At 38.9% G+C, this 18,295-nt stretch overlaps 1 protein-coding gene across 1 annotated transcript; it reads left to right on the top strand.

Moving 5' to 3' along the window:
- The first annotated feature begins 355 nt into the window (after nt 1-355).
- Nucleotides 356-8,234, top strand: LOC127443613 (E3 ubiquitin-protein ligase TRIM39-like). The gene is made up of 8 exons (XM_051702307.1): nt 356-485; nt 2,841-3,513; nt 3,709-3,804; nt 5,245-5,478; nt 5,751-5,898; nt 6,191-6,235; nt 6,985-7,029; nt 7,141-8,234. Exons 2-8 carry the CDS (start codon nt 2,863-2,865, stop codon nt 7,704-7,706), a joined length of 1,785 nt encoding a protein of 594 aa, XP_051558267.1. The 5' UTR covers nt 356-485; nt 2,841-2,862; the 3' UTR covers nt 7,707-8,234.
- Nucleotides 8,235-18,295: the final 10,061 nt, after the last annotated feature.

Here is an 18,295-nt window from a genome sequence, read left to right as displayed (position 1 = left end):
GGCTGTCAGTGTGTGCATGTGCCACTGTTGTCTTAATTATACTTATTTTCTTTTCTATTTTTCTATTTTTCAATTTACATATTTCTTTGTTTTTATCTTTAATGAAGTCACCTAACTTGCTTTTACTGTACATGCATTAAGGGTTTAGGTTCCTTAATCTCAGAAAGCTGTCACTCTATTCCAGTGAGATGGTGTGATGTGTCAGCCATTAGCACTTAAAATGTAAATAAAAGAGAGAGTCTTAAAAATAAAAATCTGCACCTGTCTGACTGGTTGGTTCGGCAGCCAGGTGTGTGGACTGAATAGACTAACTGTATATTTGCCCGTTGGTATGCAGACACACCTGTTTCCAGGAGGTCTCCACGCAATAGTTAAGGTTTCTTATACACCACATACTGAGCAGAACAGAACTAAGGCAAAAAACAAACAACTGGGAAGAGAAAAGGACAGAAAAGTGGTTGATTTTCAAAGGAACATCTATGCAGGTAAACTTGTTGTTCAGATTAATTCTTTCTGTGAATTCATCTATGTGTGTGAAGGTAAAAGTGTTTATGCAAGGTTGGGTTCTACTTTATGGACCATGTGCTCAGTATAAATGGTCACAATATGTGATTTCTGTTACTTTGTAACAACAACATATTTCTATTTTTATTATCTTTATTTACATGCCCTTACTTGAGGGAATTTTGTTAAAAGCAGCCCTATTATCATTAAGCATAGGATGTTTCATGATGCCTTTTGTTGCTTTTATACATTTTAGACACACACACACACACACACACACACACACACACACACACACACACACACACACACACACACACACACACGCAATGTGATAAAGCTGTAGTAGTAAGCAATCAGTATGTTTTCTGGCTCTGGGGTGGTTTTGGTTAAACTTTAACAGCTCTTTAAAAACTGACAAAACGTAAAAATTTGGGAGTGTTTTAACCTCTCTGTGTGTATCCTCTCATAGCTTTGTGTAGCTGGTCAAACTTCATTCCATCATTTCAGTTAACAATAGTTTAGAGTGACCGAAAAGGATACTGTATCATTTTATGCCAGTTCTTTAACACATTCCTTATCTTTGATGGGTGGGTGAGTGTCATTTCAATGTCCACTCTAGCATCCTGAGACCCAAGCATGACTGCTGTGTGCATATTCTGTTTCTATTTATGATTTGTAACTAATTTAGTAGCACCTAATAAACATGTGTATGTGTATATATATATATATATATATATATATATATATATATATATATATATATATATATATATATATATATATGTATGTATAAAAAGCTAGGGTAAATAGTTTTCGTAAAAATTGATGTCCACCTATATTCGGCGCAAAGAGTCATATGGCAAAACAACATGGACAGCGGAGTTTGCCTTTGGGAAAAACATCAACAAAATTAAATTAATAGAAACCTAATAACATTTTTACAATTAAACCTGTTTGAGTCAAAAGATTAGAGCCTCTACTTTCATACAATATGCAGTTTGTTTACATTTGAACAATTTATCGCGAAACGCCACGCTGCTAAACATAACGTACACTATTGAGGACAATAGCACTAGGCTTTCTTTAGGAATCCAATATTTACTGTGCATTTTCACACTGAGAATAAAAGAATTGCTTTCAGAGGCTTTATTTGGAGTTAGGATGAAAATAAGTTGAATTTTGAACTGTTCTGAGACCAGTGCAGACAGACGGCACACTGGAGGTTAAGTCATTCGCTAAATTTGGAGCAAGGGAGCAAACGAGCCTCCTATGGCTTTCCTATGAAGCCAAGTGCATTTAATCCAAACTTATGATCAAAAGTTCCATTTCAGGCTCCAGATGATGTTTGAACCACTCAACATGGTTGGCAGACATGGGACAATGGTAATTAGTACTTAGATTCAGAACTTATAATGTATAATCTGGACAATGTATCATGTGTACCATTACTTGTATCAGAATTATTAATGCAAATTTTCAGATTGGTAAAATGCTTCAGCATGGCTATCACTTGTTTGTTTGACAGTGCAAAGAGAGAACAATGAGATTGTGTTGCCAAAGTAGAAAAAACATTGTAACATAAAAGTCAAATCAGGTCATTTTTATTTGTATAGTGTTATATTTGTGCTTTTTCCAATACACATTGTTCCAAAGTAGTTTTACAGAAAATCAGCTGTAATGTCTGTAACATCTCAAAAACATGAACAACCAGTACTCCTGAAAACATTATAAACAATTTGGTTAAAAAAAGAAAAATCTATAGCTTGGTATTATTTAAAATATCACAACTTAGTCCCACTGTCCATGTTGTTTTGTCATATGACTCTTTGCGTCGAAACTTTAACCTTTTACTGACAGCCCAGAGTGTCCTAAACTAAGAGCAGCGGGGTGAGGTGAGGCATTGTGTGAGCTGTGCGATCGCAAGTTGAATAGTCTGTGTTCCACGACTGCAATCGGGTCCTTGAATAATGTTTAACGTGCAAAAGGGAAGCCGTTAGAGTTTCTGGTGCCCACCACCCCAAGGGTAAGATGGTGCCTCCCTAGGGAGCAGGTGCCCTACGCAGACTGCATAATATATATATAGGGAGTGGTGGTACTGAAATTATACATTGTGTATAGCGAAGCCAAAATACAACGTATTGGGTTGCGGGGTCGCATAAGGCTAGAGTATCCACTAAAGGTTTTAAATAAAGAAATGTCAATAGCAAAATTGGTAAGGGACTTGGAAGGCAAATGGTTGTGTAGAGTTATACTGTATGTATAGGTGTGAGTGCATGTATTGATGATGGCAATAAAATCCACTTACACTCTTTCCATTTCTTTTCCAAAACCAGTTTGCATGTTTTCAGATAAACCATGTCACTTTCTACTGAATTCCTGTCAGAAGATCAGTTTACCTGCTCTATTTGCTTGGATATCTTCACCAATCCTGTCTCCACACCCTGTGGTCACAGCTTCTGCCTATCATGCATCACATCCTACTGGGAAGGTCAGGGAAAAACCTGCCTCTGTCCTCTGTGCAAGGAGAGCTTCCGCAAGCGCCCTGAGGTCCACATTAATCACACACTTAAGGAGATCACTGAACAGTTTAAACGGATGGCGGAGTCCACTGGGAGTCCTAGGAGTTTAGCTGCAGACACGCTGACCAATACTTTTTCTGCACTAAAGCCTGGGGTACAGCACAGACCAGAGCTCCCTGAAAGGCTATTTTCAGAGATGAGAATCCGCTTCCAAAAATCTGCATCCAGTGATTCTGTGGCATCTCCACAGCCTTCCTTGGCTTCAAATGATTCTTATTCTTCACCTGTTTTCATGACACCTAAACAGAGCCCTAATGTGATTAGAACCAACAGAGGTGGTTCCAGTGGGCCACAGTGTCCCAGACATGGACAGAGTTTGGAACTATTCTGCAAGAATGACCAGACATGCATTTGTGCATTATGTGCAGAGAGGGAGCATCAGGGGCATTCTGTAGTGGATGCCAAGAGAGATATGAATATTAAGAAGGTTAGTGTGAGACTGTAGTGTGTCTGTAATGGTTAAGTGTAAATGAATTGTGGTGTACATGCCTATAGAAATATACTGTATAATAGCATAGTGTAATAGAAATTATAATCTAATAATTATAGATCATAGAAATATAGAGGTAGGGCTTAGTCAACACCAGAGTGTGTTGTGTTAACATTTTGTTTCTGTGTTTAGTCCCAGTTGCGTATCATGGAGGTGGAGTTGCATGGTTTGATCACAGTCAGAGAGAAGAAGATAGAGGAGATCCAAACATCACTCGCAGAAATTCAAGTGTGTGCATCTATGCTATACAAATGTTTTAAATATTATATACATACTTATAAATATAATATAAAGAAGATATGTGTATTTTTTCTGTCAAAATACTTTCTCCTATCCTGGCGTAAAGGAATAGTTATGATAATTCTCTCATCATTTACTCACCCTTATGACGTCTAAAACTCGTACAACATTCTGTCTTCAGCAGAACAAAAACAAAGATATTTTGAAGGATGTATACTGTGTTTTAGTCCATACAACGTAAGTCAATGGGGTCCAAAACTTTCAAGCTCCAAAAAGTACATAAAGGTAGCATAAAATTTCAAGGTTTTCAAGCCCAGTTGGACTATTTTGAAAATACAGACGTGAGTTAAAATGATACCGTCAAACTATCACTGTCTTGAAACCTCCACTGTGTTCCAACTGGGCCGGATGTCAAGAAAAAAAAGTGAATAAGGACACAAATTGTGGTCTGTTTCTCACCCAAAACAATCGTGTTTCTTCAGAAGACATGGGTTAAACCACTCGAGAACTATGGATTAAATTTATGCTGCCTTTATGTCCTTTTGGGAGCTTGAAAGTGTTGGACCCCATTGATTTACATTGTATGGATAAACAGACATCATTTATCCTTCAAAGTATCTTTGTTTGTGTTCTGCAGAAGAAAGAAAGTAATATGATTTTGAAACGGCATGAGGCTGAGTAAATAATAATAGAATTATCATTTTAGGGTGAACTATCCCTTTTAGTAAGCCATTGGTAGGTTGATTCTTCAAAAAGTGTAAATACTGTGGTTCTGTGGCACTATGAAAACATTGAGCATCCCGACCCACTCAAAATAGCAACCATAGAATGAGTTTGGGGATGGACTATCTGTTTGTTTTACCAATGAACGACAGTGGGTAGTGCTCAAGAAACCGTAATTATTTTAGTAATTTGTTTGTTGACACTAGTGGGACAGAAATTACACGCTTTACCTTTATAGGGTTAGTTCACCCAAAAAAGAAAATTCTCTCATCATTGACTGACCCTCATGCCATCCAGGATGTGTACAAATTTCTTCTGCAGAACACACATTTTATGAAGATTTTTAGAAGAATATTTCAGCTCTGTAGGTCCATAATGGAAGTGAATGTTGATCAGGCCTCTGAAGCTCCAAAAAGCAGATAGAGTCAGCATACACACACACAGCATACACCATACACAGAGCTGAGATATTCTTCTAAATATCTTTGTTTGAGTTCAGCAAAAGAAAGAAAGTCATACACATCTTAAAAGGCATGAGGGTGAGGAAATGATTTTTGTGTGAACCATCCTTTTAATGACCTCTGTAAAAATGTGCTATTGCGAAGTAAACCCAAACAAAGCTGCTCTTTTTCCTCCTTCCACATTCTCTCTTTACATTCTTATTCACCACTCTCTCTATTCTTTATCTCACTTGCTTGCCATAAGTTGAATGCAGAGCGAGAGGCAGTGGGTACTGTGCGTATGTTCGGTGCCTTGATGAGTGCTGTTGAGAGGTCCCAGGCTGAGCTTCTGGAAGTGGTGGAGATGGGACGCCGCGCTGCAGAGCTTCGCTCTCAGGCCTTCATCCGAGACCTGCAGATGGAGATCTCTGAACTGAGACAAAGATGCAGCACCCTCAATCAGCTTGCCCAGTCCCAAGATCATTTCACTTTCTTTAAGGTTTAAATAAAAAAAAAACCTGCCAATATTTATTTATTTATTTACTCGATCTGCCTCTGTCAATACTTTAAAAACTGTAATCTTGACTTAGTGCCATATTTTTCATGGTTTATTTTATCCAGACTTTCTCTAAGCCTAAGGTTTAAACAACTTGAAATTAAGAACTTCACCAGTTGAGAGTTTTTTTTCCCCATCTATATCCCAATGTGTTACCCAATTTTTCAGTTATTGCTCTACATGTCCTCAGTCCCTCTATCTATGTATCTTTTCAGACATATCCAGCCTATAGTAGTTTCCCTGTAACAAAGAGCTGGGCAGAAGTGGCCTTGACCCCTGATCCTACTTCAGGGGTAGTGCTGAGAAACGTCACTCAGATGGTGGAGGAGTTTCAGGAAAGGCTGCGGAGATTGTCAGAGATCTGTGAGATTGAGTTCATTTAAAAACTGATCATAAGCAGATATTCCAGTACATCCTCACATAACATATACACATACATAAGCACTTCTGTATTTTGTACATAAATTATTGTCATTTAATGAATATGGTTTGAATTGTGTCAGTAGCACTTTGTATATTCAAATGCATTCTTTAAATATTGTATGTTTAATATAATTTAGATTTAAAGAGCAAAACAGTGCTCTTTGCATGCATGTATCACTGTGTTTACACAGTGTCATGTTTGTGACTCTGGTATGTCTTGTTGTGCTGTCAGGTTTGCACTCTACCACAGAAGACTCACTAGAAAATGATCGAACAAGTAAGTTTTTCACTTTCGTTGTTTTCCCCCAGTCCACTCCAATTTCATCTTCCAGAGTAATACTGCAGAGTGTCACTGCAGACAGTTATTACTGAATCTATGTAGTTTACCACTTTTCAAAGTCAGGTTCAGTGTCTACTTTGATGCTGACCTGGACTGTATGATATGTTAAAATACATACAAAACAATGTACTTATTGTGTAACTATATGTTGTGCTGCAAAATTCATATTTGCTGCTACTGAGGTTGAGGTACAGGTAGGTTTAGGGTTTAAAATTAGGTTAGGTTTAAAGGTTGGGGTAGGGTTAGGGTTAGGTTTAGGGGTAAGGTTAACAGTGTAACTACGGATGTAATCAAATGCATGTACTTTATAGATAAGAGCAATGCAACAACACATATGTACATAATAAGTACTTTGTATCAAATGCTTAAAGACACCCAATATAAAGTGGGTCCAGTCTTCCCCAAAGAAAAATTATGAAAGGTTTTAACTTTACATGGCCTCACTTTTCACTGTATTTCACTCCATTCCTCTTGACATAATCAAAGGAAATCCAACTTATGAACAGTCGAATTTTGAAGAAAATTTCCTGTCATTGTGAAGAGTACAAAATAAATGTGTGATATTCCTCGCACATAACTTTTAAAGATTAAAGTGTTGTACCGAGTCACCAAAATGTGCTGTTTTTATATGTATATGTTATCATTTATTTCTAGTTTATTATCTAAATTATATATCATTTTTTCAGTTTTTTCTCTACCTGTAGAAATGTGGAGAGTGCAGGAATATGCAAGTATGGGATCATTTCGATACTCTGCACATTATAAAACACTAAATATTTTCCATTGTATGTCACCACATTTAAACATTATTCTTTTTACAACTCTTCGGTTTCTCCTTTCAGTGGACATTACCCTAGATCGAGACTCAGCCCATCCACGTTTGATCATCTCCGAGGATGGTAAACAAGTGCGCTGCAGTGACCGCTACCAAAATGTGGCAGATACACCCGAGCGGTTTGATCGTGTGGTGTGTGTACTTGGATGCCAAGGTTTCAGCTCTGGCCGCCATTACTGGGAGGTCCAGGTGGGTGAGAAGACAGACTGGGATCTGGGCATGGCTAGCCGCTCCATCAACAGGAAAGGGAAAATAGCCGCTAGCCCAGCTAATGGTTTTTGGTTCCTAAGTCTGCGTGACAAACATGATTATGTCTTTCGCACAGAACCATCAACACCTATATACCTAAACCCAAAACCCCAAAGTATCGGTGTGTATGTGGACTATGAAAAAGGTCAAATGTCCTTTTTTAATGCAGATACAAAGTCACAGATTTTTACCATCACAGACACATTTACAGACATTTTATATCCCTTCTTCAGCCCGTGCACTAACAAATCTGGCAAAAATGAGGCACCCCTTATCATATGTCCTGCCTATCCAGCTGACCGAAGCTGTTTGACTGAAAAATGAAACAATATGGGATGGAAATAAAAAAACAGCATACATGGTTTGTTCACTTCAATTAATTCCAAAATGTTTTAAACACAAATTACTGTTTACATTGTAAAGAAGTTAGCATAGCATGGCTTTCTGTGTTATGTCATCAAATGTAAATATGCCCTTACAAAATGGGAGGGAATATGGGGGTAGTTTACTATTAACATGATCAATTCACTGGCTTGATGATTTTAATGTCAAACAAAATATAAAACTGTAATCCGATATAGACAATTTGATAAATAATAGTAAAACTATTGAGCCTAGATTAATTTATTTTACTATGTCTTTTTATATATGGAATTTGATTTGACAAGGTATAAAAACATAGGTGGTTATGTTATTTGAGGCCCTGATTGTAATATGACCTTCTATTTCCTCTGTATTTAATTCGACCAAGCATAAAAATGTTCAAATGTATTATTTTGTGCATTATGGTGAAATATTTTTTTAAATGATAATAAATAATAATAATAATAATAATAATAATAATAAAAACTTTATTTGACTGCATTTCTTTGTCTTGTCCTCTCAGTATCGGGTCCTCTATCAGAAGAGCTTAAATGTTTTTGGTTTTTTTTTCTGGGATCTTCTGAACTGAAGCCACTGTAATGTATTTCACTGAAGTGGTGACAGCAAGCCATGTTTCATCCTAGCTGGCATAGCTTCATTCCATAAACTCCAGGTTGTTAGATCTCATTCATTAATAATTATCTCCAATGCAGCAACACATATGTGTTCTTCAAGCTTTTCCCCAAGCTTGAAGAGGCTGAAATGTGAATCCAAGTATATGCTACCCTTAACCACTAAGCTGTCCAATATATCATCCTTAGTGCAGGTGTATTTCCCAACATCAGGAACCAGGGCCTCATAATCCCAACCAACAATCATCCATGCGATTATCTAATCAGCCAATCATGTGGCAGCAGTGCAGTGCATAAAACCATGCAGATATGGGCCAGGAGCTTCAGTTAATGTTCACATCAACCATCAGAATGGGAAAAAAATTGATCTGAGAGATTTGGACCGTGGCATGATTGTTGGTTCCAGACGGGCTGGTATGAGTATTTCTGTAACTGCTGATCTCCTGGGATTTTCAATCACAACAGTCTCTAGAATTTACTCTGAATGTTGCCAAAAATAAAAACATCCAGTGTGCAGTAGTTCTGCGGACAGAAACGCCTTGTTGATGAGAGAGGTCAACAGAGAATAGCCAGACTGGTTCGAACTGACAAAGTCTATGGTAACTCAGATAACCACTCTGTACAATTGTGGTGTGAAGAATATCATCCCAGAATGCTATTCTGAGATGCGGGTTGGCGCTGTTTTGGCGGCACGAGGGGGGCCTACACAATATTAGGCAGGTGGTTTTAATGTTGTGGCTGATCTGTGTATATGATGTTAAAAAACACAACATTTTAAGGGAAAACACCTTTAATGAGGAAAAAAATAAAACAATACTGATATGCAAGTGTCAGTCTTCCACCAAGATGCTTTAAATGAACGAAATCTCTTTTAAAACAAACTAACTCAAAAGAAATCCAAACATACCTGTTAAAACATACAAGACACTTTTAAATGATTTATAAGGTGTGTTTTTCGTCTCTCTCTATATCTCCTGATGTCAAATCGGAAATGCTACAAATGCTAATGTTAGCACTTAATATGTTCAAATAACAAAATTAATTTAAATACTCCCCATAACGTCGTCAAAATGGATATTATGAACACTCTGACTTCAATCCTTAATTCAGTCCAACAAAACTAATAATTTTAGATTAAAAATGTCAGCATTATTGTAGTAATACCATTGGCAAGCAGCCAGCCAACATCTAGAGAGCGCCGCTTAAAAATGCCTCATCAGAAACAAACTCTCCAGGTACTGTAGTTACTGGCAACAAATGATTGAATGTTTACATGCACAAATGTCCACTGAAATAAATAAATAAAATAAAATACTATTATTAACAACGATGCTGAAGATGATGATGATCCAATCAATATAATCATTTAGAATTTTTATTTTGAGTTCTGATGAAACACAAAGTAACTATGAAAAATATTGAGAAATATATATAAAAAAAAAACAAATATTGATCCAGCAACATAAAGACAACCTTCCTATTTCTATGGTATGGATGACGAGTGAATTGAGTCATAGGTTGAGTACAGAATGAAAAGGTTGGGGAATAACATAAAATGGGTTGAGATCAAATTATTGGTGATCATTATTATTTGTGTTTTTCTAAAAAAAAAAAAAAGTATGTCCATTTAAAAATCGTAGAATTATAATGCATCATTCAATGGCGTTTGTGGCAAACTGCAGACAGCTAAATGCATAAAATATTTAAATTATGACAGCATTAAAAATGCATGTTTGATTTGAGGTTAAAATACTTCACATTCTTTCTTATAATGATTTAGTTTATTCCCTAATGTTAATTAATCCATTAACTATCAAACATGTACTAACATGTTATTAAGGTGGCTGTTATTAATGCATGAATTCATATGAGTCATATTGTAGTTAATGTTAGCTCTTCATTAGTTCCTGATTAGTCCATTTCTTAACTCATCATTAATTTATTCGGAAGTAGCTATTAATTCAGGTATTAATTCATGATTATTCATGTTCTGATGTTACAAAGTGTTACCAATAAGCTTTATAAAGTCATTATCAGCCATTTAAGTCATGATTTGAGTGATAAGTGAATTAAACACACAATTGTTGTAGCACCTCTAGTGTTCATTTCTCCTGGAAACTGCAAGGAATTGTACCTAGAGACACATTTAACAAGTTTTGCAAAAATATATATAGAGTCACGTTTTCACGTTTTATGAGACCAAGTCAGCAGTATTCAAGGCCCCCTCAACAGGTCCCTGTGACTATGAGGGCCCCCAGCCCTCTTATAGGACCCTTTTGCCTTTCTGTTTCTAATAAAAAATGTTGAGCAACTCTTTAACCTTATAATGCTGTGCATATCATATTTGACTCATGACTTTCTAAAGCCTCTACATCATCATCACAATGTGTAAGAGATGTCTGCTGTCTCCTGGTGAAAGTTTTCATGCTGTACTGGAAGTAGGAGACCATGTTATATAATTTTCCAAAATATGTGAAATCTTTGCTGATTTTGATAAAGTAAAATTAACAATAACGTTTATTTTGTTTGATATTTCAAAATGAGTATTTATTGATTTCAAGCAACGTGTTTCAAGTTTCATTATTTTGTAGAAAAATAGGTTTAAACAGGTTTAAAAAATATAATTTTCTATTATTTCATATGTTAGACTTTATATGATTAAGCTTTATTCTTTGTATAAAAGGGCTGTCGAACAAAAACATTTATTATTCTATTCATTGCTATAACTACATGTTTGCCCTAAATTACAAAAAATAACTTGGCTGAGGTGGATGGGAAAAAAGAAAACTTTGTGTAGTTCAAAAGTACTGATTAAACTAGAAATGTAAAGTTTGATACAAACTGTAATGTTGGTCTGAAAAAACATTGTCTGAAAGTTTAAAATAGTTTTAAATGCTTTAAGTGAGACATTTTTACAGGTTTTACAGAAAGAAAGAAAGAAAAAAGAAAGAAAAGAGCATCTTAAAGCAGATTAAAGGGTTTGTGTGTAAGTTTTGACAGCTGAAGTTTGAAATCATGAACATTCAAAAACAAAATCTTAACTCATTAACATTTACATTATATCAATGTAATGTAGTCTAGGGGATATTTGGACACTTTGAAAAGGCTTAAATGATGCCTTTGCAGGGCTTTTCGATGGAAGAGTAGATCTCAACTTCAAAAGATAATTGGTCTGGGGGACCCTAAAAGAAAATTGGGCCTGTGAACCTTGCTAGTCATAATCCGCCCCTGCTTTTCACAATACACATAGTTTCAAAGCAGCTTTATAAAAAAACAATTATAAAAAAAAAAATGCCTTGTTGTCTGAGAGCCCCCTGTGAACAAGAAGAAGTGACTGTAGGAAGGAAAAATTGTCTCGGTTACGTATGTAACCTCGGTTCCCTGAAACGAAGGGAACGAGACGTTGCGTCCTTGCTGACACATATAGGAATGTCCTTCTAAATGACCTAGTTGAAACCCTTCTACAATAATGACAATATTCTAATATTGGCTATGGTGTTTGAGGCCCGCCCTCTTAGGCGCGAAGCTGTCCGCTACAGAAGCAGGCATGCAAACACCATTCCTCAGAATTTTCTGACTGAGGGACAAAGAGCGCATAGCTCGCACCTCAAAGAATTCTGAGTCTTGTAGTGCGGCCAGCATTCGCAATGTCTCGTTCCTTTTGTCTCAGGGAACCGAGGTTACGTCCCTAACCGAGATGTTCCCTTAAGACTCAGTACACTTGACATTGCGTCCTTGCCGACGCATATGGGGAACAGAGTCCCATCACACTGCACTACATGGCATAACCTTCCCAGAGAGGAAACATGAAGCTGCAGTCTTGCAATGCTGAAAGTAAATGACCCTCATGGTTAGCCAGGAGGGGAACACTCAGAATATATATATGAACTATGGTCATATAGTATGGATTAACCCCTTCATGAACCCAGTCGGAAAGGACGTTTATGTATTATGAAGTGCCTGTAACTTTGGGAACACAACGGTCCGAATGCAGGCAGTTGTGTAAAGTGACAGGGAGGTATTTAAAAAGAGGGGCATAAGTATATATTTGGCCAATAAAATAGCAAGCGTCCTAGACAGAGAGGACTTGTTTTAAGAGAGATGTTATGTCTAGGTTGTAAAACCTACCATCCTGCTACAAAACATATGTCTTGTAAGGACACACTGTTCATCCATGTCCATGAAGAGGCCACGGCTCTAGTTAAGTGTACTTCAACACCAATAGGGCAATTCACACCCTGCAACTCGTAAGCCAGGGTGACCGTATCAACGATCCAGTGAGAAAGTCTCTGCTTGGAGACGTACATTCCTTTCGTGCGCCCACCTTAGCACACAAAGAGTTGGTCAGACAATCTGAAATAGCATGTGTGCTCAACGTATGTGTTTAGAGCTCTCAAAGGGCATAACAAATGCAAGGAATGTTCCTCATCCGAATTAAATGGAGGGAAAAAGTCTTGAACCACTTGCGCACTGAAGGGTGTGGTAATAACCTTAGGCACATAGCCTTTTCTGGGTTTGACAGTGGTTTTGAAAGAACCAGACCAAACTCCAGACATGAATTGTCAGCTGATAGTGCTTGCAAATCACCAACCCGTATTACTGAGGCCAAAGCCAGCAGTGATGCAGTCTTAAGAGAAAGCACACGCAATTCAACATAGTCCAGATGCTCGAAGGGAAGCCCCACGAGCACTTTTAGGACCAAGTTAGGACCCAAGTTGGTGCTGTAGCCGGGTGTGAGGGATTTGGCTGCCCCACCCCCTAAGAATTATGATTAAATCATGTTTTCCTACAGAGGTGCCGGTTTCAGGTGTGTGATACACAGATATGATCGCCACATAAACTTTGAGCATAGACGGAGTGAGCCCTGCATCCGATTGCTCTTAAGAAATGTACAAATTTCGGGTATGGTGCACTTCACTGGATCTTTGCCATGTGAAAAGTACCAATTAGTAAACACATTCCATTCTAGTGCATAAAGGCATCTCATGGACAGCGCTCTAGCCTGTAATATGGTGTTCATAACTGACCGAGCCAGTTCTTGCTTGTCCGCTGTGTTCTGTTCAAAGGCCACACATGTACGCTTCGCAGCTCTGGCAAGGGATGCCAAACTGTGCCTTGTGTTTGAGAGAGAAGATCTTTCTTCAGCAGTATTTCCCATGGAGGCCTGTCAAATATTTCTACCATCTGCAGAAACCAGGACTGATTGAGCCATTTCGGCACAATTAACAGAACTGTTTCCATGTCCACTCGGACTTTGCTGATAACAGAATGAAGAAGGTGCACCGGGGGAAACGTATACTTGCGTTTCGTTGGCCATACGTGGGCCAGCGTGTCATGGCGACATATATATATACGCAACTACTGTTGTGTTGTCCGAACGAATCAGAATGTGGTGATTCACAATATCGGAAAAAAAAGTTCTCAAAGCTAGAAAGACAGCCAGTAGCTCTAGGCGGTTGACATGTCATGGCTGTATCGCACTTGTCCAGGTGTCTAAAGTCGGGCGTTCATTACACAATGTGCCCCAAATTGTGTTGGATGCATCTGTGGTCAGCACTTTCCTTCTGAGAACTTGACCCAGCCTAACACCCTGTTGGTAGAAGGCTGTCGCTGTCCATGGTGCTACAGCAGCCAGACTGTGACGAGTCACCGTGATGCGCATGAAAATTAAATGACTTCATTGGTAATGTTTTTTCAGTTTCAACTGAAACAGACACCGAAGAATGGTATGTATGCGCTCGTTCATGAGGTGCGCACGCATGAACTCCAAAAAAGGAGATTTACTGGCTGAGGAAAAATGTTCACTTATTAAGAAGTGGAAAATTCAGGGATCTCTTGATACCAAGCCAAGGTCAGGTAGACCAAGAAAGATTTCAGCCACAACTGCCAGAAGAATTGTTCGGGATACAAAGAATAACCCACAGGTAACCTCAGGAGAAATACAGGCTGCTCTGGAAAAAGACGGTGTGGTTGTTTCAAGGAGCACAATACTTGTTGACCCCTCTCCAAACATAGCACTTATGGCTGTGACCATAAAGCTCTATTTTGGTCTCGTCACTCCAAATTACAGTGTTCCAGAAGCTGTGAGGCATGTCAAGGTGTTGTCGGGCATACTGTAACCGGGCTTTTTTGTGGCATTGGCTTCTTTCTGGCAACTCGACCGTGCAGCTCATTTTTGTTTAAGTATTGTCGTATTGTGCTCCTTGAAACAACCACACCATCTTTTTCCAGAGCAGAGCATATGATGGCTTCATGTGATCACTATCCTTAAATAAAATACTGTTTTTATATATATACTGTATATACACACATACATATATACAATAACACAATAGCTTATAAGGATACAAAACTCCTGCCAAAGCGCTGCGGGGAATCGGGAATCTGAAGCGGCCGGTTCACCAGCGAAGCATCAAGGCGGAGTAAATGTTCGCCAAAACACTGCAGGGGAGCGGAGAGTCTTCTCGTTGCCATGAAGATCCCACTCGCTGACTCGTGTATGTCGACTGCAAAGTAGTAGAGGGCTTCTAGATGAGAGATGAATCGCTGTTGTGAAAGAAGAAAATTCTGAGGAATGGTGTGTGCCTGATTTATAATGGACAGCTTCATGCCTAAAAGGGCGGGGCCCAAACACCATAGCCAACATTAGAATATTGGCGTTATTGTAGAAGGGTTTCAACTAGGTCGTTTAGAAGGACATTCCCATATGCGTCAGCAAATTATACAATGTCAAGTGTACTGAGTCATAAGGGAACCAATATTATTTAGCAGCTTGAGCAAAAACCGATCGGCGCACGTAATTTTCTTTGCCCACTTCCCCCTTGCACTTTGCATGTAAACTTTACCGCCATTTTTACCATCTTATAACATGTGCACAAATGTTGTTCTCAAACCTGTTTACATTTCGAGGTCAAAAGCAGATAATTATAAGTCTCATTTAATCACGGGTTTCTTTCGTTGTCTTTTTGATAGTTATAACTCATAACTTAGGAGCGTCTTGCAGTGCATATCATGCTCAGTGTTGGCTGGGAGATGTGGCTGTTGAACTTACTGCTGCTGTTTCTGCCTCACAAGTCCACCTATTTGCGTGGTGATACCGGCATAAATAAAACAACATGTTTTATTATATCACCAGGACATGACATGACAAGCTGTACCGCTACAGAACAATCTACTTGCTGTTTTCCATCGATCTTCTCGTCTATGTAAGTGTGTTGCTCTGTTTTCCTGTAAGCGGTCAGCGCCACCTCTCCAGGGAGTAGACTGTTCTGCAGCTTTCAATATTGTGTTGCTTGGTTTTAATTATACTACAATTTGTTTGTTTATGCATCGTACGATACATATGGTATTGTATAGTGAGTGTCGTATCGTACGTTAGAATACTATACAATATTTTTTTATACCCCTTTGGTACACCTACTAATTCATGCAAATATCTAATTAGCCAATTGTCTGGCAGCAGTGCGATACATAAAATCATGAGATTCAATCAGGAGATTCAGTTAATGTTCACATTAACCATCAGAATGGGGAAAAGATTTTATCTGTTATTTCAACCATGGCATGATTATTAGTGCCAGACGGGCTGTTTATTTTTATCCCCCTTTCTCCCAGTTTGGAATGCCCAATTCCCACTACTTAGTAGGTCCTCATGGTGGCACGGTTACTCACCTCAATCCGGGTGGCGGAGGACAAGTCTCAGTTGCCACGCTTCTGAGACAGTCAATCCACGCATCTTATCACGTGGCTTGTTGTGCATAACACCGCGGATACTCCCAGCATGTGAAGGCTCATGCTACTCTCCGCGATCCACGCACAACTTACCACGTGCCCCATTGAGAGCGAGAGCCACTAATCGTGACCACGAGGAGGTTACTCCATGTGACTCTACCCTCCTTAGCAACCGGGCCAATTTGGTTGCTTAGGAGAACTGGCTGAAGTCACTCAGCACACCCTGGATTCGAACTCACGACTCCAGGGGTAGTAGTCGGTGTCAGTACTCACTGAGTTACCCAGGCCCCCAGACGGGCTGGTTTGAGTATTTCTGTAAGTTCTGATCTACTGGGACTTTTTAACAACATGCCCTAATTGTGCCTAAGAACAAACATTCATAACTACTTGGAGAAACCCCAGCAAGCTCAAATCTGACTGTGAGGTATATCAAGTCCTGCCATGACAACCAGTGGAACAGGACCTCGGCGGACCATAACTGGATTATAACAGTTATTATAATAACATAACAAACTTCTTTTATTTCCATTTCCATAACTCTATTTTATTTTATTTTTACATATTTTTCTTTAACTTGTATTATTTGGAAAAGATGACCAGAATCTTGGATCAGCTTTAACACATGCAGGTCTCTCTTTATTCCTCTATATCCTTGCAAACACCACTTCCATCTTGTTCACCCACTGCCCCCTAGAGCCTATATGCAGCAACTGCCTAACACATGCAGAATTACAAATCTATATTCAAACAACTTGAATATTACATCCCCTTTCTTTGAAGGCTTGACATAATACGTCAGTGAACACACTATAGCAACTGTGCAAATCCTTAAGATATAACATACCAATGAACAACCAGTATACAAGAGAACGAAAAGTAAACAACATAATTATATCAACGATTGTGACAAATAGAACATATAGGATTGAGGCGCACCCCTTTTTCTCGGGACCTTGCCAGCATCCTCCTGAGATTATTATCATGATCCTCCTTTGTCTTTCCGTAGACCAATATATAATCCACAATGGCCACGACTCCAGGCAGACCTTCGTAAATCTCATCTATCTTCTGCTGAAAAATATCCTGGGCTGAGACAATGCCAAAGGGTAGGCGAAAACATCGGTATCTACCGAAGATCGTATTGAAAGTGGTCAGTTTCGAGGCTTTTTTTCCGAGGATCTAGCATCCATTACACTGAAGTAACGGGCTCCTGCCAACTTTGGTGTGATATCATCTAGTGTAGGCAGAGGATTGTGTGGCCGCTTTATAGCCTTATTAAGATCCCATGGATCCAGACAGACTCTCAGCTTACCAGTTTTGGGCTTCTCGAAAACGCACAGGGCATTTACCCAATCTGTCGGCTCTGCCTCTTTCACAGTGATACCTTGCTCCTCCACGGAGTCCAGCATCACATTCAACCGGTCTCACAGGACGAAAGGAACTCTCCTTGGTGGGTGAATGACTGGCGTGGCTGTTGGGTCCAGCTGAATGTTGCATTCTCCAAGAAAGAGGCCGATGCCTGTAAACACATCAGCAAATTCATCAATAATTGACTCAGAATCTCTCTCCGAGGAGGATACAGACAGCACCAGCTTAATCATGTCTAAGTCTAAACATGCTTTTAATCCAAGCAGAGGTGGTGACTGGGTGTCCACAATAAAGAAGTTTAGTGGCATGGCATTCTCTTTATATTTGCAGTGCAGTTGGCATGTGCCTTTAACTGACAATGGCTGTCCACTATATCCTGTGAGCTTTTTGTGAGTAGGTTGCATCTTAGTCTCTCTCAGGTATTACGTTAACCTGAGCACCCGTGTCCAGTTTAAATTTCAATGGCGAGCCATATTCTTTTATTTCAACGTCAGCAAAAGCTTGCTCTGATGAAGTAAATGTGTTTGCGTTTGTGACAGAGTCAATAAAGAATTCACTACTCACATCTGGGTATCCATCTTCAGGTTTGATTTCACTTACATAGTGCACAGATTTCGATTTAGACTTGCAAACCTTTGCAAAATGATTCCACTTTCCACATTTAGAACACTGCTTTCCTTTTTCTGGACATGTCTCTCTCCTTTTGTGCTCTTTCCCACAGTATCCACATGTATGGAGGCGTGCAAAAGACGTTGTTTTTGAGTTTGTCTGACAGCTCGGACGCATTTTTGCATGCTTTCCTATTGCGTGCACTTGTTG

Source organism: Myxocyprinus asiaticus, chromosome 7, assembly GCF_019703515.2.
Source record: "Myxocyprinus asiaticus isolate MX2 ecotype Aquarium Trade chromosome 7, UBuf_Myxa_2, whole genome shotgun sequence".
NCBI classification, from domain to species: domain Eukaryota; kingdom Metazoa; phylum Chordata; class Actinopteri; order Cypriniformes; family Catostomidae; genus Myxocyprinus; species Myxocyprinus asiaticus.
The sequence above is the reverse complement of the archived record's forward strand: the minus strand, read 5'-3'. Positions and strand labels throughout refer to the sequence as shown.